Raw genomic sequence first — 23521 nt, 5'->3', positions numbered from 1 at the left:
CACTAATGAGAAGCTCATAGAATATCCTTTCACCAATTGATTTTTGAGAGGGTCTCACTTCTATTTCTTGACTGTTATCCAACCAGTATCACTAATATTCTGATTTCCCCTTGCAAACTCACAAACTATGAGTCTTTTTAATTCCAGGTTAAGAAAACTCTGAGGCATGCCCCTAGAGTAATTCCCATTCTGTGGACACCTGAAAAGGAGGCAAGCTCTTCAAGAACGGAAAACTGAAACTACTGTGGTGTTGTGTTAAAAATAAAAATACAATGCCTTGGAAATGTATAGCACTTTGAGGTTTAAAAGCAAATTTTAAATTTTAATGGTACTAGAGATTGAACCCAGAGTCTTTGCACTGTCCTACATCCCCAGTCCCTGACCCCCACTTTTTGAGACAGGATCTCAAAAACTTGCTAAGTTGCCCAGGTTGGGCTCAAACTTGTGATGCTCTTGCCTCAACCTCCTAGAGTGGTGGAATTACAGGCATGTTCCACCATGTCCAACTGACAATGCATTTTTACTTAGAGAACTGTGGTTAATCCCCATCACAGTGTGGGTTTTGTTACTCCTGTTTTTAAAATGAGCAAACTGGGGTTCTGAGAGTCTATATGACACACCCAAAGTCTCACAGTGAGTATGAGCTAGAGTGAGTGTCCTGCTTTTCCCAGGCCAGTGCTTTTTCTACTACTTAATATCATCATCACCATTCTTATTTCTGACAGGGAGAACAGCTGCCTGCAGTGTGTATAACGCTGCCTTCTTAAAATCTCCAAGCCAAGCATGTCCATCTTACTTCTGATTATTGTTCCTGGAACCCATATTCTGAATGACTAGCCCCGCTCCTCCCACTACTAAATTCTCTGTGACCCCTGGCAACCCACCTCCTCCCTTGTCTGCTGATTTTACTGCCTAATGCAGGGAGCCTCCCCAGAACGCTAGTGTAGGGCAGGCTGTCCCTGGTCTGCCTTTTGTCCCTCTTCCCCTCCCTCTCCCAGGCTCCCCAAATGGAGCACAACTGTACTTTAATCTTGCTTTACTCTTATGCCAACTTGTCCAGGCTGCCCCAGATGCCTCCTTACTTTAAGCAAATGCCTTTGCATTGCTCTGGGAATAGCCTAATCTTTCCCTCCTCCTTTACATGTTAATGCTCTGATTTACAGCAGCAGTGGTAGATAGAAAAAGAAAACTCAAAATAGTAAGCAAAGACATTCATTCTGTTTCACATTGTGAGGGGTGTGAGAGAGGGCTACTAGTGGTTTTATTACTGGATGTAAGTGTGCCCCCTTGGAGAAAGTTCTTTGCACTGTGCACATACAATATGTGCATCTTATATATGCATTGCTAGTTTCCATAAACAATCCCAACCAGTGCACTAGCAGTCTTGTGGCAGGGAATTAGCAATGTACATTCAAAAAGCAAAAGGGGATGACTTTCTTATTATTCCCATCATAAGCCTGGATCACTACCTGGTGCACAGCAAGTGCTCAAAAGCACATCTGAATGAAGGGATCACTTGATTGAGTGATTTATAAAATAAAACAAACTTCTTTTCTGAATGTCCATCTGGAACAGCACTGTTTGTAATAGCCCCAAATTGGAGACAACAAAAAAGTCTCTCATTTGGTTAATGGTTGAACAAACAGCACATGGGTAATAAGAAACACTGCTCATCAATAAAATGTAACAACTTGGGTAGATCTCAATGGCATTACACAGAGTAGGGGAAAAAAAGCCAACCTCAGGTCAACACTGTATGATTTTACTTATATAATATTCTCAAAATTATAAAATTATAGAACCTAGTAGCTGCTAAGGACTGGGGATGGTAGGGAGGAGGACAGAAGGTGCAACTATAAAGTGGTGGCATGAAGAAGGTCTCTGTGGTGATGAAACAGTTGTGTGTCTTGGATGAAGGGGTCACATAGATCGATGCATTTTAATGTGTCTGATGTTGTGATGCTGTACTGTAATTACATATGATGTAGCTTTTGGAGGAAACTGGGTTAGGGTACAACAGGATTATCTGCAACTTCCTGGGAATTCTGTAAGTATTCCAAAATAAAAAGATACACATTTTTAAAAGCTTATTTTCTAAGGTCATTCCTACTCTTTACTGGACTGTCTGTATGTCACAATAACTTTCACATTTAATACTTTACAATTTCATAATGCTTCCATGCAGATTAAAAATCATATCATTTCAAAATCACAACAGCTCAATAATGTAACTGCTTATATCTTCATTTACCAGATAAAGACACCAAAACTTGGTGGGTCTCTGAAGGTCACATGGTTGGTATTTGGCAAAGTTAGTACTTAAACCTGATTCAATAAAGTGTCTATAGATCGTAACTTTCTCAACTGCAAAGTAAGCATGGCTAAGATATGGCCTCCAGATGTGTGTCCAGTTAAAATTAAAATATCATAAAACATGCATACTTCTTATACCCCGGTGGGCTGGGATTTGGCTCAGTGGTTCCGCTGCCTGCCTTGCAAGCACAAGGGCCCAAGTTTTACCACCAGTACCAAACACACACACACACACACACACACACACACACACACAAAGAATCTACTGGCTTCTTATACCCTGGCTTCCCTACATCTGAGTTATCATGAGTGGGGGGTTGGTGAACTAGAGGCCAGACTCCAAGCCACTAAGTGGACCTACTGAGGAGGCTCATCCATCATTCTACTATTCAGAAGAATCCATGCTGTGTAGCTACTGCCATTTGAATGGAAGCATTATAATGCCCAAATTGCCATTATCCCAAGGGTGGAATCATTGGCATGTGAATCCCAGTAAGTCTGCAGATCTGTATGTTCACAGGATGCCTCATTCCTGGTTCGTTTCTGCTCCTCTGCCTCTACTTGCCCACACCCTAGGTTCTGGGCTTCATCTCATCATAATTCACTAACTCTGACCACTGACAATATTCTATACCAAGGAAGCAAGCCATGAAAATGTCTTACCAGATTAGTGAAGATGTATGTGTAATAGGCTGACACCATCCCTAGTTCAGCTGCCTGCAAAGCAAAGAGAAGATTAGAGTAGATAACAAAAACTCTCTGGCAGCACTGAGACCTGTGAGGGCTCCAAAGGGCTACAGTCTTTTTGGCCCACTAACTTCATCACCAGGCAGAGCAGGACATCTTGGTTGAGTCTTATGTTGCCCTTGATCTTGGAGGGTGGAGCACAGAAACACTGGCCTCTACAACAGGTCTCTCCACCTCCACCCTACTCCCTACCCCTGTAATGACACTCACAGTAGCTGATGTTCTCATGGGCAACACAGTCCCGTGGGTATAATGGATATTATGGGAACCAAAATGGTTTCAAGAGAAATGAAGTATATAAGAAAACAGACTTCATTATTTCCACAACTATTAACAAACAATAGCAATGGCTAGCATTTACTCACTGTGCAGCGTGTGCCAGGCTCTATAAAGCATTCTACATGAATTAACTATATGAAGTAGACACTATTATTCTTCCTCCATTCCCATTTTACAGCAGATGAAGCTGAGATGACAACAGGCTAAGTGCCTTACACAAGGTCACATGATTTATACTGGAAAAGATGAAACAAAAGCCAGCAGCCTAATCTCAGTGCTTTTAAGCACACTGTACTCTCCCCGAGGACAATGGTATCAGTCTTAGGGATATGGCACAGAAAAAAGAGTCTGTCGCCCATAGGCAATACCCAAGTGAACACCACATATGAGGATGCGAGATTCATTCTGAACTTACAGTAACATAGAAAAAAAGTGAATCATTTGCAAACTTTGGTCCTTCGGTTGTAATGAAGAGCAAGTAGCCTGTGACATGCTTCCCCCTTATCATACCACTGGAGCAAGGTTGAGAAACGGGGCTTCAGAACAGGCTCCCTTTTGTCTGATCTCTGTACCTACCATAAATACCCCTGACCAACCTTCTCTGTCAGTGCGCAAGGCTTTGAATGTGACAAGTGCTACAGAAACTGACAAGTAGATCAGGTAAATAATGAGCCGGCTCTCTCCAGGGCCCTCATCCCATCTGACAGTGGGTTAGATTTTTATAATATATCCAGCAGCTCCAGGCCACTGGGAGACCATTCTTGTCATGATGGTTGAGGTGGATGGGAAAGAAACAAGACCAGGGATGATTGCATTTCCTCTTACATAGAGTTTATCTCACAAAGAACTCAAATAACGTTGTGAGCACTCTTCTAGGACCCCTTCTAGGCTCCTTGAAAAACAGGCTAGGGATTATATCACTGTATTCCAATAAACAGCTGAAGTGCAGAAGAGCTTAGTGACAAGGACAAGATCACCCAGAGGACAAAGCCTCTGGGGTGAGGCTCCTTCTCCCTCTAGCAAGAGGGAGGTATAGTAGGATGCCTCCCGTCCCCCCTCAAACTGTCCATAGAGACGGCAGTTGCCTCTCACACTGCCTAGACCCGCGAGAACCTACTGATGCAGGGCTGGGGTTGGGAGAGGGGGCTGGGAGGGAACACAATAGTTAAAATCCATTTTGTGAAAATTTCTGTCCTAGAGATAAAATACAAGAGATTCTTGATTTTTAGGACCTGAATTCTGGGTAAACACGGAGTTCGCTGCAGGAACAGCCGCTCAATAAAGTAGGGGATTACTCCATAAATCCTCCTGAAATCAAGAGATGGCAGAGGGCTGCCAAGCTCTAGGGTCTGGTGCCCACGTATGCATAGGGGATCCCAGAAGCACACTTTGCATCCCACACTGAGTTTAACCTTGTGGAGGCCCCAAGGCCCCAAGGGGCCCCTGGGAGGGGGGAGGAACATGGAGCCCCAGTGAAACTGAGGAGAAGCAAGGCCTGCTGGAGGGTCTGCGTGCCTGGGGCCACTAGAACGTGAGACAGGAACAAAAAGATGGGGCTTTGCTGAAGCCTTGTAGCTCAGTGATCAGTTTGGCTCCAAAGACTCAGGAGCTGGGGGCAGAGAGGGGGCTCAGGGAATATGGCCACAGAGTACCCAGCAGAACTGTTCATCAGGAAGGTCATTACATGCAGAGTTTCCTTGAAAGCAGACCACAAAAACAAACGAAGAAAAGGAAACAATAACAACAACAAAAATCCATAAAGCATTTAAATAGAAATCCTCAGTATTGGGAAGGGCACAGTAAGATACCTATATGCTGCTGATGTGAGTATAAACTGTGGCTGATTTCTAAAAGGCAATCTAGCAAATCATCCTCAAATCATTACAAATATACATACCTTCAACTTGAATTCTACTTCTAGAAATTTACACCAAGGAAATATATATGAATGTGCATGAAGATTTATGTGCAAAGATGTGCATCCTAGCATTATTTATTACAGCAAAAGATTGGAAACAACCTGTTTCTCCAACAATAAAAGAGTTGGTTAAATAAATTATGGGACATCAATGTGACACAAAATGATATAGCTATTAAAATATTTGTAGAAAAATATTAAATGGATAAAATGCATCACAGTTCATTAAGTGAGAAAAAAGTAATTTATATAGAAAAGGTTGTGGGGGTGGTAATAATTTTGGGGAAAAGATATCAGAAGCAGAAAGGCTAGACATCAAAATTTAAGCGGTTAACTCTGGGTGATGGGATTGTGAATGATACTCATTTTCTTCCATGTGCTTTTTTGTATTTTCAAAAATTTCAACAATTAGTCACATTATTGGTGTGGGGGAACCCAACTTCATATGCAAGGAGTCATGGAATAATCCTGTGAAAGAAGCTGACCCCCAGGCTCTCACCTGGGGGCTGTTCAAGCAAACCTCAGCTACTGCCCTTCACAAGGGACTTTTATCTACATCTATTAAGCTGAATTCTCACTCCCTACTGGGTGCTACCTTCCCCAAGGATTACACTCAGCCCCCAAAACCTAGAGGAGTTTTTCCATCCTTAATAACTTCATTGATGATAGCTCCGGACATAAGGAAAGATGGAGAAAAATGGAAGAGAGAAAATGATGTATTTGAGGTATGTGTGGTGATGGTTGGGTGTGACTGAGTTGGGTACACAGGCAGACAGATGTGGCTTCTGTGCTGTGGAAAATTACTATAGCAACAGGCTGAAGGGACAGCTCTCTGTACTGAGAGAACTCACTCAAATCACTTATTAATTCTCAGACAAAAACTAGCAGAGAACAGGAGGATGGGAAGGAACAAGGAAGGGAGGGAGGGTGAGTTAAGAGGCCATTGTCGGAGTGTCTACCAGGCTCCTCACATTTTGGCAGAGGTTAACTAGAAGGAACTTGCTCCCCCAGTGGAAGACAAAAGGTTGTGTTTAAATATGTGATTGAAATGGCATTAGAAGAAGCCAATGTTCCTGCAAGGTTAAGGGAGCTCCTGAGGAGCCAAGGAACAGCCCAGAAACAAAGCTTGCTCTCTCTGAGGTGGCATGTCTAGCCCAGCCAAGCAACTCTCCACGGCCCAGCTGTTTCCAGGGGTTTGTCCAGAGTACAGCCAGCCCCACCCTTCTCTGTCCAACACCCCTCACCCTGCCAGGCTTCACTCAGCATTCTAGTTTAGAAGTATATCTATCCTGACTCCAGGCTGACACCTGCCACTCTGTCCCCGGAGCCCTGGAGAAATTGCCTGACTTGTGGGTGGAGAGCTGCACAGGCTCCACTTATGGGGTTGGCCTTGGACAAATCTGCTAATCTCCCAGAGTCTTGGTTTCTTCATCTGTAGAATGCAGATAGCATACCTACCTCACATGATCACCTAGAGAACTACTGTGAGAAATGACAAAGAAGCACTTTAAACTGCTGAACACAGCATCAAGGTTAAATACAGGACAAAAGAAACACACACTGGTGTGACTCCCCTGGTTACCAATATATGCTGTTGCTTCTACAGCATCTGGTAAGCAGCAAGCTCTACTAAAAAACACAGGAAGAAGTTGGTCAGGGCTCAAATCCTGCTCAGGTCTGAGGACAGACCTGGATCAGAGTTGGTTGAAGCAAGGAGGGAGGGGAGAGAAGATGCTCCATGCCCACTAGCACCCACCCCTGGTCCAGCTCCCACCTTCAGGAGAATGGTGTGGGACATGGAGGCATTGGCGTGGATGATGATGGTGGCTGTCTTGTCGTCCCGGATCTCCTTGAGGAGTGGGGTGGGGTCCCGGGTGTCATCCAGCATCCTGACGGAGAGTGTGTCCTTGGAGATAAGGAATTGCCGGAGCAGCTTCTCTAGGTTTAAAAGGCCTAGAGAGGGAGAGAGAAGGAAGGGCCTGAGGGTCCGCAGTGCTGCCTCAACACACACTGGGACCAAACAGGATGCACAGCCATGAGACTGGCACCGCGGCCTCAGACAGTGCCCAGGAGCCATAACTTAACCTGAGCAGGTTTCCTGGCCTCTTGGGAAATCCTGTAATTCTCCCATCTCCACTAAAAAGAATGCTCAAAAGGACCTGTTCTCTCCAGATCCCCTGGGGAGTTCCCTTTTAAAGAAGAAGTTTAAGCTTCCCTAGTAAAGCAAGGAAGTCCTCACAGTGCATCCAGAGGCCAAAACAGGATTCAGAAACCATCAGGTCCAGGTCTCTCCCTACCTCCGTGACCTGTTCACAGGGCCTCAGTTTCCCTGTCTAAGTGAGGACTTTAACAGCCATAGCTTTCAGGAATGTGTGAGCATTAAATGAGGCAGCATGCAAGTACTTAGGCACCTAGTAAATCCATAAAAATGTTCTATCAGGCTCTAGAACAGTCTTTGTTTTCATTTTAGAGGTGAGGGAGGGGTTCCCTCAAGATTCCAAAGCTCAGAAAACGTGTCTAGTAACTACTTTAAACTCCTCAGAGCCTCCTGGCCATATTAAGAGGAGGTATTATTATGATTATAAAAGAACAGATTTTCAGCTACATGGCAGTAGGCAAGACTGCGGGCCCAGAAGAGAATGAAAAAAAAGGATACTGCACTAAAGCTAAGCACTCTCTCCCTCCACTACTTGCTGCCTGGAAGCTGTGGTAGGAGGAGTGGGTCTTGAATGTTGCCACTAAGACAAGAGGGTCTTCATGAAACCTTGGTTGTGGGAAAGCAGGCTGGGGAGGGCATGTGTGTGTTTGTATGAGTCTAAAGGGTCACCTTCCAGGAAAGTAGTGGCCTCAACTGATGCAAGGAGACTGGTAGGCATTTGCTCCCAAAGCAATGACAAGTAACATTTATCAAACCCTTGTTCTGTTCCAGCTAATGTGCTAAAAATTTTACATGGCTTATCTAATGTAAATCTTCATAACAGTCCTATAAAGTACTAAAGCCCCCAGAATTAGGAGGAGGATGGGAGCTAGGGAGGTGAGTAACTCACCATACATGCTATAGATGGTGGGGCAATGTTTGGTTTCCATCCAGTCCAAGGTCCCTAGGCTGCCAGTTTCTGTACTGGCTAATAGGATCCCCAATTCAAAGATGTTTTGAATAGAATTTAAGGTCTTCTCTGCATCCTTCTGACTCTCAAAGATCAAAAGATAACTGGGGCACTGAAGAACATCCACCTCTTTCCTCTGGTAACAGAGACCTGTCAGGACTTGCCTGGCTACACAGAGATACAAGGACCCAGCTGGCACCAGAATTTGCATTTTCTGATCTCCATCCAACTCTCTTTCCAGGATACCATGTTGTCTGTACGGACAAACTGAGCAGGAGGCAATAGGTATAGTGACTAAAAAGGCCCAAGATGTGTTTGGAGACTTAGGAAAGAAAAGTTTATATTCAGTAGGGTTTGTTATTTTGTTTTAATGAGAAGGACCAGGGTTGAAGACCAAGGGCCTGGCATGATAGAGATAGGAAGAAACTCTGACCTTCCTGCACTGTTGTGAGGAAGATTTTCAGGGAACAAGAAGCTTTAGAGGGCTTGTTCTTTACAGAGATTATATAAACAGCCATGCTGTGCCAGCCAGGACATGGAGTTGGTCTTTCCTCTGTCCCAAGTAGCATCTCTGCAGAGACTTGTGATACTCACCTCTGTCTGTGCCTCTAAAGCTCCTGGAGGCCCTCAGACATCTGATATACTGGAGACTGTGCTCCAGTCAATCCCCAGTCTGCTACCTCCTTGGAGGTGCTCTGCTGCCCTTTAAACAAGAGCAGCATAGTGTCCTGAGTGTGCAGAGAGGTAGGGTGAGGACAGAAGGGCAGGAAGAGCAGCCAGTACTGAGGGAGGTGTGCAGCCCACCCAGAATCACCTATCACCTATCTCTCTTCCCAACCTGGAAGCACGTGATGCACAAAAACAAAAACAACAACAACAACAACAAAAAAGGAAAGCACAGTATCAGGACATGAATACAACTCCAGCATCACCATGCAGGAAGTGTGGCAACACAGCACCTCTGTGTCCATATCTGTGAAATCAAGACAACTACATTACCTGGTTATTGAAGGAGTGTTAAAGGCATCTGTCACCTAGAAAGGGCTTGGCAAATCCTGTTTCCCATTCACCCCTGACCCCATCTCCTCCCTGAAAATGTCTTTCCCTTCTCCAGTCTTTACCCATGTCTCACTTTTCTACTTACAGTATTTATTATCCAACTCCCAAATATAACCCTTGGTTATAAACCATATGAAATATTTGGTAACATGTAGATGCTTCTCAATTTACAGTGGGGTTTGCCCTGATAAACACACTGTATGTCAGATCTGTTACAAGTACATGACCCCAAATCAGCTCCCCAAAGTACAAATCTTCATCACAGAAGACAAAAACAAAACCCAAGATTTGGGTGATATGGAGCAGAGCCACAGTGTTTGGGGTTGAGTGAAACTGTTGCGTTACTAGAAATGAGATTTTGGGCTATCAGTAGAAAATTCTGTAAGCTGAAAATGCCTTCAACACATCTTACCTACTGCAAACCATAGAGTATGCATTGTTTTTCCTCATGATCATATGACTGGTTAGGGGTTGTGACTTGTTGCCACTGCCACTGTTGCAAGAAAGTATGGTACTGAATATTGCTAGACATGGAAAAGATCCAAATGAAAAATTCCAAGTCTGTTTTCTACTGAATGTGCATCATTCTTGCATAGTAAAATGGAAAAACTGTAAGTCAAACCATCACAAATAGGAACCACTTGTATTATTTGTGTATGATCGATACATACATTATTTCACAGTTTTGAACATCTCTGCACATCCCCAGTACAGGCAGGGTGCACAGTGATTGCCTGGACCAGAACTAGAGGCTATGAGGGAATAAAGAGACTGCAACCTAACCCACCAGGGGAGCAGCAGTGCCAGGCGGGGGCTGTCACCTTGTCACTAAGGGAGAGCTGAAGGAAGGGGTGCTGCTCCAAGGAAGCATGGGAAGAATATTCCCAAGGCAGACTTGTCCTTGGCAGCCTCAAGGACAAAGGCCAGAAACAATGAGTGGATGGGAGTCACAGGGAAACAGACTTCACCTCAGCACTGAAAAGAACCTTCGGCTTAAACTGTTAAAGATGCCATAGACTGCACACGAAGTAGTGAGGTTCCCACCACTGGAAGTAGTCAAGTAGAGACTGAAGCCCCTTTTGAGGATTATTGGAGAGGAAATTAAACCAGTGGGTGGAAAGTTGAATTAGAAAAACACTGATGTCTTTCCAGCCCAGAGATTCTCTAATTCTGTGAATCAGAAGAGGATATGTTTTTAATTGAAGACGGAGGAAGGGATTTGCAGATGAGAGAGCACTGTTTAGCCATATTAAGACTATAAGGAGTCTCAGTGCAGTCTGACCTTTCCCAACTGTCATTCTCCTCACCTCTGTTTAACAGAACCAAGGGGTTTACCAGGGGCACTGGCCACCAGGGGTTAAAATCTGCATTCTTCCATCACCACCACCCCTAACCCCATCCACCCCAACCCTCCTCTCCTGTGGGACTGCGGCTCAGCAGAGGTTTCCTGCAAAGGCTAAGGCTGAGAGGGACCTGGGGAACCTATTAGTCTCGCTCAGGATGTAGTAGGGTGGATCGATGAGAGGCCCAGCAGGCTAGCTGTTCTGGGAGGAAGGAGGGGGCTGGCTTTGGGAACTGGAGGGCAGCGGGGCCAGAAGGGCCAGAGAAGGCTGGCAAGGCCAGGAAAGGCACAGTGGAACACAGCCTCAGGTCAAGGACACAAATACTTAAGATATGGGTATGCAGGGGATGCAGAGGACCACTGCACCAAAAATTAAAAATAAACATCTTTCTGAGACTGCCTTCTGTCTCTACATCCTGATTCCCTTGGTGTAGCATGCTGGCCCTAGAAAATGCTTTGATTCCCAGGAGTGGCAATACCTTTAACCACAGAGGAGGTGGCTGATGTACAACTCACCTGAGAGGATGGTGGTGAGGGTTTAATGAAAAGATATGGGTTTAACGACAAGATATGGGTTTAATGTGGCGCCCACGGCCCTCAGCCTGGAGAGTGCTCATCCCTCCCCCATCACACACAAAGGCTCCCAGATGTGGCTGTCAGACTCTTCCACCAGCTGATTCCGACAGGTGAAGATGAGGGCTCCAGGTGTCATGTCACCCCGTGGAGAGGGGCACAGGAGTTCAAGGGCTGGCACAATGTATTCCCTTGCTTCCCAGTCTTGTCCCATCTCATAGGTGGCTTGTCCCTGGGACCAGTGGTAGGGAGAACAGGGCCGGGATTGGCCCAAGGGAAGGAAGGCTGGCTGAGCCCCATCAAGACCATCTCCTCCAGGATGGCAGGGTGGGCTGGGAAGGACCTGGCCTCCTAATTTCAGGGTGTGTGTATCCAGCTCAGACAGGAGGCCTCTGCTCTGGGAATAGCTGCTAGTGCTTCCTCAGTGCCCTGGGGTAGAGTTGAGCTGGTGCTCTCAGCTACCCTGGAAGGGAGGTGTGTGCGTCATCCCAGAGTGAAGACAGATATTGGGGCAGGAGTGGCTCTGGGCCTGAGATCAGAGAGAGGATTGGAAGCAGGCCAGACTCCAAAGCCAGGGTTTGATGCCAAGGACTGGCCTCCCATTTCACCACTCAGCGTGGAGAGGAAGAAGGTCTTGGTCTCCTGTGACACAGGAAAGACAGCCCCTCACTTCTGTCTTACCTGCGAGACTCAGAGGGGTAGAGAGAGAGAGAGCCATGACTTTGGAAGTGGACTCATCTCTCATTTTCATGCACATAAGGAGAATGTTAATACAGTCCATCTTACATGGATCTTATGAAGTTATTAGTTAGATGAGTTTAAATTACAGAATTTAATATTTTTATAGTGCTAGGAATAGAACCCAGGACTGGGGATTTAACACTTTAATGAGATAATACAAAAACTTTCAGCATAGGGCACAGCACATGCTAAGTGTTCAATAATGGCAGGACTGCCACCTTCCCACATGTCAGCACACAGATGCATGGCTTATTTCCTATCCTGTGGTTATAAGCAAAGGCCCCACAGTACCTCCTCCTATGGGCAATCTGAGAAAGGCCCACTACTGCCCCAGTTACTCTCACACAGGGCCCTGGACATGGGTCCCTACTGCCTCATCCTCCACTTTTACTGCCTCAACCAGGAATGTCAGATGAAATAACAGTAACTAAATGTGTATCACGTTCTAAGGCTCAGTTGCTTCCCCATCCAACTGTCCCAATAGGTATCATCATCTCCATGTTACAGAGAGAAAAATGAAGGATCAGAGGTAGGTGATCTGCTCTATACCACTACAGCTCCTACATAGTGGGGCAGCTTGGTTTGGCTCCAGAGATCGGTTCTTTTTTTTAACTCAGCCAACCTGCTTCTTTCTCTTGGGGGAAGTACTTCCTCCCTGGGGTGGGAATCGCCTCTTGACCAAGTCTGCTCCTCTCCAGTGCATGAACCATGTTTAGTAAACAGAGCACTCATAGGAGGATAGGGCCACGCCTCCCTTGATCCAGGTCCTAGCAGGTCTCATTTAAAAGGGATTCAAATGTTTTCCTTATCATGGACACCATGTCTACTCATAGATATCATCCTGTTTAATCCCCTCAGTCATCCTGGGAGAGAGGGAACGTTATCCCTATTTTATAGAAAATACACCTAAGGCTAGGGAGAGGCACAGTCACTTTCCCCTGATTGCACAGATAATAAGTAAGCGGCATAAAACATGGGAACATAAGGCCCAGAGCCACAGAAAGGATTTAAAAACACGGAAGCAAATATTTAAAAAAACCAAGAAAAAGATGGTAGGGAAGCACACCGCATGGGACACCTGCTCTCTGGGCCCAGCCTGGGGATCATGACAAATAGATTCATGGATGGAGGGGTGAACTGACTCAAGGGTCCCTGGCAGCAACCATGGGAAGCCCCACTCTCCCTGGAAGGCCCCAAACAGCCAGCTTCTCAGGCCCCATGGGGAGGACCAGAATGGCCATTCCTGGGCTGTTCACCCCACCCCAGTCCAATTAGAAATGGATACTTGCATATACTCTAATTTCCCAAGAAAGGAAAATAATGTAATCCATAATATATCTCTACTTGGTCCAAAACTTGCTTATTAAAAAAAATCTACTTTTTGGAAGAAGGAGAAAAAGTAGCATGATTCCCCATGGAGTCATCTCTGTTACACGTAATTTTGATGGCTGAAAAATAGAATTAGATTCCTGTTCCTAATTCCGCTCGCAGTGTCTCTCGGCCCTGCATTAATAAGGAAGATGGAGGAGTGTCTCCTCCTGAGCTCTGAGCCACGTTTCCCTTCTGTCCTTTATTTCCTCGTCCTTTGATTAGATTTTTAATCTTCTTTGCCCTTGAAGTTCCCCTGCTGTGCCCACCTTCCATCTCCTGGCCCTGGTGAGAGGAACCAGAGTCCTCAGCAGCTCCAGGAGGCAGCTCAGTTTGGCTGCTGAGGCGCAGCATTTCCTGTGCCTGGACAGTCTCATCTCCTCCATGGCCTTATCTGTGCTCCAGTCTGAACCTCTGCTCCAGGGACCTCAGGGACACAATGCTCTAGAGAGATCTCTGCCCTTCAAAGGACACTGTCCCTGCCAGGTAGGGCCCACCCTCCCTGGAGCTACTACTCTGAGGCTGTTTGTATAGCTGTGGGGTGAGGGTCCCTTAGCTCGAATCAAATGATCCAAGGGAGAATCTGACACCAGCAGCATGACTTGAAGTTGCTTACCTGCTTCAAGATGGTGTTCTCTGCACTTGCATGACTCAGGAGGAGGAGGTAAAATGGGAAACATAAGCAAAGGTATTTTGCCTCTATGAGGAATTGTGTGAATGTCAGGGAATGTCTTAGTTCTAGTGGAAGCAGTCGCGGGCTGGGAAGCAACAGCATCTAATAGTCTTCAATCCATATCAGATGTTTAACAAATGGAGTGATTAATTCCCCAAATCCTAGTAAGACCTACAGCAGAGGAAACAGAGCTCAGCCTTTGTACCCAGTACTCATTAACTCACACCTTGTTAATACCCCTGCTGCATACATGGCACAGGCCAGTTCAGGCCTGTCTGACACTGGTGGCAGTCAGTTCATAGTGAGAACACTTGATTCTGTTATACCATTCATGGTATCAGGATGCCACATTTGGGGAAGAATACAGCATTTCTCAGCTGTGTTCCATAAAATGGTAGAATCCTGTGGCCTTTTCTCAGCATCCTTTTGGGGCTCATGGTCAACCCTATGTGGAAGATGATAAAGTAAATAGTTATTTTGGCTGTAGGACATCTCAGAGTCCAGGTTATTGTGTATTGCCTCTCTACAAGGGGGAAAAAGAATGCAGGGTTATCCAGGCTTTTTTTGCCTAGAAAACTCTGTGCATAAACCCCTCCTTCTCTTCTTCCTCCTCTTCCATCACCCCCTTCTGCTCCTCTTTCTCTACCACCTCTTCTTCCTCTGACCTTTTCTCCTTCCTCCTCCTCCTCCTCCTCAAAGCAGCATGGGCCAATAGAGCTTTGGATGGGAATATTCTGTACCTCTGTGGCTACTGTGGTGGCCACCAGCCATACTGGTTATTGAGTACTTGAAATGTAGCTATTGAGACTGAGGAACTGAATTTTTAGAATTTTATTTCATTTTAATGGATTCAAATTTAAATTTAATAATCACAAGTAGCTTGGGGCTGCTGAACTGGTCAACATATATCTGCAGGAACCCAGTTTGAGAAATACCTGTGTAATGGTGACAGCACACTGGGTTTTGATCCAGGTTAACTGGGATTCAAATCCTGGCTCTACGATATTAGTTATGGGACCCTAGGCCTGTCACACTATTCACTTGGCATCAGTTTCCTCATCTGTAAATGAAGGGGTTAGACTGTTCTCAGAGCTCCTGCCAAAAACTCTCCATGCAACCAATGCCTCTGACTCCAGTGCACCACACTCCCTGTAAGCTGATATTTGTCATTTTCTGTCTTAACTGCTTTTTGTCCATAGGCCCTGATGGTTCTCCAATGAGACTGCTCCATCTTTTTTTTTTTTTTTTTTTGTACTGGGGATTTGAACCAGGGCCTCCCACATACCAAGAAAGTACCCTAGTACTGAGTTACATTCCCAGCTCCTTTAAAAATATTTGTATTTTGAGATAGGGTCTCAATGGTCACTAAATTTCCCAAGCTGAGCTCAAACTGATGCTCTTCCTACCTCAGCCTCTGGAGTATCTGGAATTATAGACATGGACAAGGCTATTCTCTGCTGTCTCCCACAGAGCCTAACCTGGTACCCAGGACATAAGAGATGCCCAATAAATGCGCACCGATTCTCATACATGCCCAATTCTCTGGCCCCTCTTATAGGACCTAGCTATTGAAAAACTTTCTTTCTCCAAGTCCTCTGAGAGTCCCCAGATCCTTGGGTCTAATTCCACTTTGCCAACCCTGCCAGAGCAGTCCTGTCCGCAGTGGCACACTCATGATTAGATTGGCCTTTCCTCTGAGGACATTACTCAAGGGAAAGACCTTCAAGCGCCCTCTGTTGATACAGGCTGAAGTCCATGCTGCCTTAACCTGCCTCTCAAAGGTTCTCTGCTTCCTTCCCCAGCCTCTCTCCACCTTTAATATCTGCTCTAGGCTTCAGACACCTCCTTCTTTGGCATGGCAAGAGGCTTCCTGCTTTCCTCACATGCTCTCTCTTCTCTGTTTATCTGAATCTTTTTCATTCTTTGAGACCCCTGCCCTGGTCTCACATCCTTTCCTGGAACCCCCGTACTCAAGTACCTCTCTCTCTTGAGTAGCCACCATGTACATTTGATACTTGGCACAGACTATTCCGTGCTTTCTCATGTTAATGGCAGGAGCATCTCTGTAGCCAGTACAGGATTCTGGAATGCGTGCTGGACTGGTAGTGAGAAGGTCTGTATTTGATTTGGGCCCTGCTGCTTAAGTTGTGTGACGTGGGGCAAGTCATTTCATCTCTGAGTCTCAACTTCCTCCACTATGAATCAGGGAATTCCAGTACCTCCAAAAGCTGATTGTATATAAATAAGGTATACGTAAAGCATACAGAATTGAGACTTTGCTATTTGTTACTTGGATAGCACAGAGTAAATACTCAGTAAAACTATGTTGAAGAAATGAATGGATGCAGGTATGGAGTCAAGCAGGTACAAGGGTCTGGTAATACAGATTGTTCTACCCATAACAGGGAAGAGGATTTTGCCTTTGATGCTATTGGGATCCCTGCATAGAAGAAGGATGTAAAAATGCAGATGGTATTGAGAAGCCACAGAACAGAGCTCAGATAGAAGATATTCTGCCAGTGGTGCTCTTGAAGACCTGCAGGTTCAGACCTGTGCAGGCGCAGAGGCTAGGTTCAGGCTCTGGTTCCCTGCGTGTGCAAGTCAATGGCCAGCACCTGCTGACTGTGTGTGGGTGTGCAGCTGCCACAGGGAACACACAGTCACACAGGTTTTCTGGGAGGTGTTGGCTGAAATTTGCTAAATCTCATAAACACTAAACTCATGTCACAAATTGAGAGTCAGAGAAAACGCATTTCTAAACCATGTATTTGCAAAAAATCCTTTATCAAGAGTTGACCTTGGACCTTGTTCCATCAGCAAAACCTGTTCTCCAAGGAAAGAAGATCTTCAACCTATCAAGTACAAATGCATTCAATTTGATTCCCTCTCCCTCTCTCTCTCTCTCTCTCTCTCTCTCTCTCTCTCTCTCTCTCTCTCTTTCATTCTAGCAGTTTCAGAGCTTCAGGCTATCTCTCTCTCTCTCTCTCTCTCTCTCCCTCAATGAGGCTGAAAACATGGGAATTGAGTTTGCAGATGCAAAATGTTTTGGCAGTTGGCCAGTCTCTCTGTAACCTAGTTCCTTTCTGTTCTGCTTGTACCCACGGAATTCTGGTAAAAGGTGCTCCTGGTTGTGCATTCTTTTTCACTCTTATGAACATATAAACACACACACACACGCATGCACATGCATACTCACACATGGACAAATACCCAAGGACACATGGGAATGCCTGAACCTGCTGGTTACCAGCTCCGTGATCTGAGGGGGGCCACTTCCTCCTAATGTGGCTCCAGCCAGGGGCACAGGAGCCAGGTGGAAATCAGCAAGACCATCCTATCTGGGGTGGAGTGGCCTGGGGAGACTCACATTCTGCTTTGGCACAGATGAGGCAGGCGGTGGTGCAGTTGAAGAAGTTCAGGATCCCAGCCACAGCCACACTGATGTCTGTGTTACTGGGGTGCAGGTTCAGGGTTGTGAATCTCTGGAACTGGAACTTGACAAACTCCTCTGGGGCCACTTTGAAATGAGGGACCTGGCAGAAGGAACAAAAATGAGCAGCAAGAAGAATCCAGATGAGTGAGAAGAAAAGGGAGTATGGTGGGGGAGCCATGCTGTTGGGGGAGCAGAATCCAGGGCATCTGGTCCACAAGACAAAGACATGATGACATCCACCACAAGAGCCAGGATAGGACACCTTTTAGCCAGAGACCTGTGTGAATGTTATATGGATCTCTGTGCCAATCTGTGGACCTGAGAATGCAAAAGAACAGTTGTTTGTTCTCAGAGGAAGTGGCTGGTGCTATGCAGTGAGACAAATGGCCCTTGAAGGGATTGTCCTTATATTATTTTATTTGTAGTTCATAAATCAGAGTAGAGATGGCAGAAAAGAAAAACACTACCTTGGAGACCAAAGGAGGAGCCCCTCAGCGCAGCACAGGCAACAGGTATATAAATCAACTCCCAGCAAACCTCCTGGTTCAATGCCAGGAGTGTGTGTTTGTTGCGGGGGAGGATCTGTCACAGATCTACCTATGGGGATGGAAGCGATGCAGCAGGAGAAGCCAGCAAGAGCACCGATGATGGAGCCAGGTAAACAAACACCTGCCCCAGCTACATTATGGCAATGTCAGCTTCCCTTGGCCTCTATTTACTGAGCTTTCCAAGAGGCACTGCCCTGCCTTCTGCCTCTCTTCTCTGGGTGTTTCTCTGGCTGCCAGGGATGCTTTACTGGTGGCCAAGCCTATTTGGTAGATAATAGGGAAGTTAAAATGTAATAAGCTGCCATCTACCTTGATTTTATTCTGCCATCCTCCTCCCTGGTACTCAGCCAGGAGAAAGCTAAGGCTGAGCATGAGTTTATACTGATGTTAAGCCAATTAAGATTGAAGGTAGATGACAGGAAAACCTCCTGATGGTGAGTTACTTGGCTTCCAGGATACATTATTCAGAAAAGATTATATAAGTTTTCTTTGCCTGGCCTGGTGCAGAGGTTATGCTGCCAGGAGCCTAGGAAGATGCTGGGATATTCTCTGTAGTATTCTAGTTATTTATCCTTTTAAATTTTAGGGTGAAGCCAGCCAGAGACCAGAGCTCTTCTAAAATTAAAGTTGGGAGGGAGTAAAGATTTAGCAAAAACCAGAAAGAAAATTACTGAATTCAACTAGGATTAACCCTTGAACTATAAAGAGAGTGAGACCATACTTTTTCCAGCAGGGACTGAAGGATGCAGAATTGAGGAAAACCTGCCATGCTATGAACAATGACTCTTTATAGAGTGAAGGTGACCAGGCACATGTTATAAGGGGTGTTTGTCCTTGCTTGCATCCTGCATCCCATACAATCGATCCAAAATAACTAACAAATGCACCTTGAAAGGAAAAGAAGTCACAAAGATGGCAAGAGAGAAGGTGAGTCCAAGGAGTGGCAGGTGCAGGCTGATTTAGATATCTGAGTACCTCTGATCAAGGTTCTCCCTTTGTGGATTCCATTAGCAGCTAACCCAACAGAGCCCTGCCTCTTAGCACCCCCAACAGTGGGAGCCCTTGAAGATACTTAAGAACCAGCCATAAATTGGGGGAGGTGTCTTTTAGAAAAGAAAAAGACATGTGGCTTTTGAAGTCTACAGACTTGGCTTTACCTCCAGGTTCTGTTATGTGATTTGGGGGCAAACCCCTTAGGCTGTCTATATATATGCTTCATTGGGATGAAGACAACCATAGGAACTTCTTAGAGCTTTGCGCAGATAAAAATGAGATGCCATGTGTGAAGGACAAGTGCTTGGCAATGCCACTCTTCTTTCCCTTCCACTTCTGCTCCCAAAACAGTAGTTCCCATAAAGCTGTGGGAGCTAGATATGCAAGGGAGGGTGGAGGGGGCTCCCTGGGAAGGAATGCTGGTGGGTAGTCTCTAGCACTGGGTCACTGGGAAGGCCGCTGGGGAGGAAGTCAGCTACTCTGCCAGCCGGGGCAGGGCTAGGTCTGTCCCCTTCTGTCAATTCTGTCTTTTGGACAAAGATTAATCCATAATCGATTTGCAGTTTTAAATACAACCCAGGAAGTCATCATGGAGGTGCATAGGGGAGCAGTGAGGCAGAAAGCAGCCAGCCACAAGGGCTGCAGAGATGTTATGAGCATTTAAAAGATGGACTTGTTGGTGAGAACTCCATTGCTTTTCCCTGAAGCTGGGGAATCAGTGTAAGGCAGTTCAGCCTCATAAAATATTAACAAAAATGCATAATCTGAACGAGAGAAAGAGTTGCTCTGGAAGGATCATGACCAGACAAGGGAGGAGCAACCATCTGGCTGCTCTCTAGGGGGGCTGGCTCGCTGGTCTAGGGCACAGGAGCAAGTGTAGCAGAACGGAGTGACATTGAAAATTGGGGGCTCAGTTTGTGGCCTGAAATGCTAAAAACACCAGGCTAAGAGATCTGGCTGAGATGAAATAGTCAGTGAATCCCAAGAGGAGGCCATTTTAGAGTAGATCCGATGAGGAGGATAATAAGTGACCAAAAAGAAAGTGGGCAGTTGGGGGAGGGACAGAGGAGAAAAACGGGAATCCAAAGTCTTAGCAACTTCATTTGAAGATCAGAGCAATTGCTGCAAATAATGGCATACCACAAACTTAAGCTGGTCCTCGGGGCCTGGCAAAGAAGGTTTAAACTAAACATCAGGGCTCATGTCCTGGGCCTAGGCCTGGGAGATTATGGAAGAAGCTGCTTGGTGGCCTATGCAGCTAAAGAGTTGTTCTCAGGATGTCTAAGGGGGAGGAGGTGGCAAGTTGCCAGAATGGACCCGGCCCCTGGCAAGAAAGCTCTGGGGACTCAGCCTATGGGGTGGAGCAGAACCAACCTCAAGTCAGGGCCACAAAGCACTAGAATATGCAGATAACAATTCTGAGAGAAGCTTCATGAAACAGGGAGGATAAATATTCTGCCTGAATCCACAACAACCACATAAAGAGCTTCCAAGAGGACACTGGATGGACAGAAGCCGGTCTGCAGCTCCCCACCTCTGGAAGGGCAGAGGATGGGTTGGCTGTCTGGTAGTGGGTTTCTCCTCTATTTCCAGGAGCCAGACCCTCCCAAAACTAGAGCTTCTGAGAGGCTGAGCCTGCGGTTCCTCTAGGGGCACGCAAGGTGATGCTTCCTCCCCATGCTCCTCCCTGGCCTCTCCTCAGCTCAGGGCCTCACAAGCTTCATCTGTCCCATACAGACCTGACTAGAATGCTCCTGGGACACAGGTGGGCCAATGGGCCACTTGTCCATGACCCCCGCCCCCAGGGACACAGCAACAGAAGGGCTGATGGATTCCAGGAAGAACTAGCAAGTTCCAACTTCTTCTCTGGGGAAGATGGAGGGGAGAATGGACAGGGATTTTTGCTCAGAAACTTGCTCCTGACATATGAGTGAACTTGAACTAGATGAAATGGCCTCCATATTTTGGGTCTAGAGAGACCCTAGTCAGAAGTCACACCTGAGGAATAACCTCCTACCTGAAGAAGTATGTGCTAGAACTGGCAAATGAAGAAAAAGGCCAAATAAAATCTCTTCTCGAAAACTTACAGGCTTTCAAAGTGTATTTTTCCAACACAATGTAGTAATGCCTTCCTCCAAACCTAAAATCCCAGTGTATGAGTAGATGACCACAGAGCTGCCTAGGTGGACTGGAGCCTGAGGCTGAGACCTCTGCCCTCTTGTCCTCCCTCAACCTCCCTCTCTGCCACCACCTGGAGTTCACTGAGGGCACTGCTATGGACCATAACTAAGACCCTGAGGAGCTCAGCTTGGAAAACCAGCTCTCACTAGCTCCTTCCATCGACATGACTTGAAACAAAGCAAGAGCTCAGCCAAGCACCACTTCTTATTTGTATTGATATCATTAACAACGTCAACACAGCAGCCTCAACAGGCCCTTCTGGCCCTTAAAAGCCCATGATGCCCTTGGGTTCGGCCTGCGGGTATTCTCACCCAACCTGGCCCAGTACTCACCTCCTTCTCCCCACAGATGTTGCTGATGATGGAACTGGAGGCAGGGCTGGACGATGGTCCCAGGACAGCAACTACTCCCTTAGGGAGGATTTGACACACTGCAGCCAGCAGCAGGGCAGGAAAAGAAACAAGGTATGCATAAGATGGGGGCTCGGGCCAGCAGCCCTGCCTGGGCCCTGTGGCCTTGACTCCTTTGATTTTCCACATGCTGCTCCTTACTTTTTTTCCACCTTCACCCCTATCCAGCCCCTCCAAATCCAGTGTCTCCTCTTCTTCCCCTGGAGTACTGGGCTTTGGGACAGTTTTATTGGAGTTTATAGACTCCAATTAAATGAGGAAATGACCCAGGTTATGACAACACAAAACCATAGCCAACAGGGTGCGTAAATTGTCTGAGCTGTCACCAAAGGACAGGCTACTGGAGGAAGCCTGCAGCTTCCACCCAGCCTCATCTGCAGTGTGGTGGGGCAGCCCAAACATTGCTGATGCACGGGTGAGGGAGGGCCCAGCTGCCAAAGTGGCCGCCCAGCCTTCAATCTGCTACTGCCTCCCAGGTATAAAGACAGTTGGGAGTCAGAAAGTCAGGCAGGCTGGGACAAAGGTAGCAAGGATGATACAGACAAAGAGAAGGAACGCAGGCTTAGTTGAAGTCAAAAGAAGCAGCGAAAGAGAAAAGAGAAAGGGGAGGCAGAGATAAAGAATGAAGGCAGAGGGAGGTGACATCTACAAAGCCCCTTGTTTGCCTTGCCCAGAGCTTGCCATGTCTCTTCCCTGGGTGCGTTAGGGACTGTCCTGAACACCCACATGCCCATGACCTTGCACTGCCTCAGCTGGGAAAGTGCCTTTCCCTCCTCTTCTCTGGACACTCACCGGAAAGGGTTACCTGACATCCTAGGTTCAGGTGGAATTCGCTCTGCCTGAGGTTCCCAAGGTCCTCAGTTTGTACCTTTATTATAAAACACTTATAACTGTGTCTGTTTGTTGCTTAGAGCTTTACTAGATTTCAAACCCTTTCCAGTCAAGAAGAGAACCACATTTATCTCCAAACTGCAACTTCTCATTTCCTTGGGGTACAATGTTTTCTAGATGGTAGGTGCCCAGTCCACGTTACTTGAATGGATGCATGAATGAATGGGACATGTGGTCAGAAAAGAATCTAAAATTTTTAAATGCTAGAGGCTGAAAAAGAAAGATGGGAAAGAAGGGGAGACACAAGGAGAGAGAACATGTGGAAATTCTCTCCACATATATGTGGACCCAGAGCCAAGGTGCTGCTGCTCAGAATACACATCGGGTTCCCAGTTGTACAATGTGCCATCTGTGTCTGCAAAACACAAAGTGCAATCTCATACACTTTCCCCTTGTATTCACCTTAGGAGTCAGGCAGAGTCATTTCCCAGGCCAGGAAACTGCATATAAGCAATAAGACGATTGGAAGGCAATTGCAAAGTCACACCTGCAGCCTGGTACTTTCCCCTGGTGACAATCCTAATCATTGGCCAGTACAGCCAAGTGATCACCTGAGTAGGGCACAGGTGGCAAGGCAGATGCCAATGCCAGGGTTCAAATCCCAGAATTGTAATTTGCCATATGAACTACAGATTTGAGGTCTTCTCTTAGCTTGTGGCATGGCTTGAACCTCACCACATCCTAAATCTCAACTGACTGAGAGGCTGTGGGCAAAGGGCACCACAAGGGGTCTGACCAGTGCCAAGTGTCAGAAGCATCCTTGGTGGCAGAGGTCAAGATGACCAGACCTCACCTCTGGAGAAGGTTCACAAAGTACATGTCATTTCCACAAGAGTGGCCCCACGATAGCAGCCAGTTTAACTGTTTACTGTGTTTTAATTCTATACCCCATCATAACCCTGCAACAGCACCCCATCATATCCCTGCTTCACCTATTGATTTTAA

The 23521-nt window shown here is 46.3% G+C and overlaps 1 protein-coding gene across 3 annotated transcripts in view; it reads right to left on the bottom strand.

Moving 5' to 3' along the window:
• Grik4 (glutamate ionotropic receptor kainate type subunit 4) overlaps positions 1–23521 on the bottom strand; it is a 308759-nt gene that overhangs the window by 133647 nt on the left and 151591 nt on the right. For all 3 annotated transcript variants that reach the window (XR_004517486.1, XR_004517487.1, XM_033764389.1), the window contains 4 exons: positions 21608–21705; positions 17488–17653; positions 7032–7210; positions 2977–3030 (listed from right to left, as the gene is read on the bottom strand). Coding sequence is in view for 1 of the 3 variants with exons in the window: in XM_033764389.1 (XP_033620280.1) it covers positions 2977–3030; positions 7032–7210; positions 17488–17653; positions 21608–21705 (497 nt within the window). In the remaining 2 variants the exon portion in view is untranslated. The remainder of the gene's footprint in view (positions 1–2976; positions 3031–7031; positions 7211–17487; positions 17654–21607; positions 21706–23521) is intronic.

This window comes from Fukomys damarensis, unplaced genomic scaffold (genome assembly GCF_012274545.1).
Source record: "Fukomys damarensis isolate Sample0158 unplaced genomic scaffold, DMR_v1.0_HiC HiC_scaffold_16, whole genome shotgun sequence".
NCBI lineage: Eukaryota > Metazoa > Chordata > Mammalia > Rodentia > Bathyergidae > Fukomys > Fukomys damarensis.
Note: the sequence above shows the minus strand (reverse complement) of the source record. Positions and strands in the feature narration are given on the sequence as shown.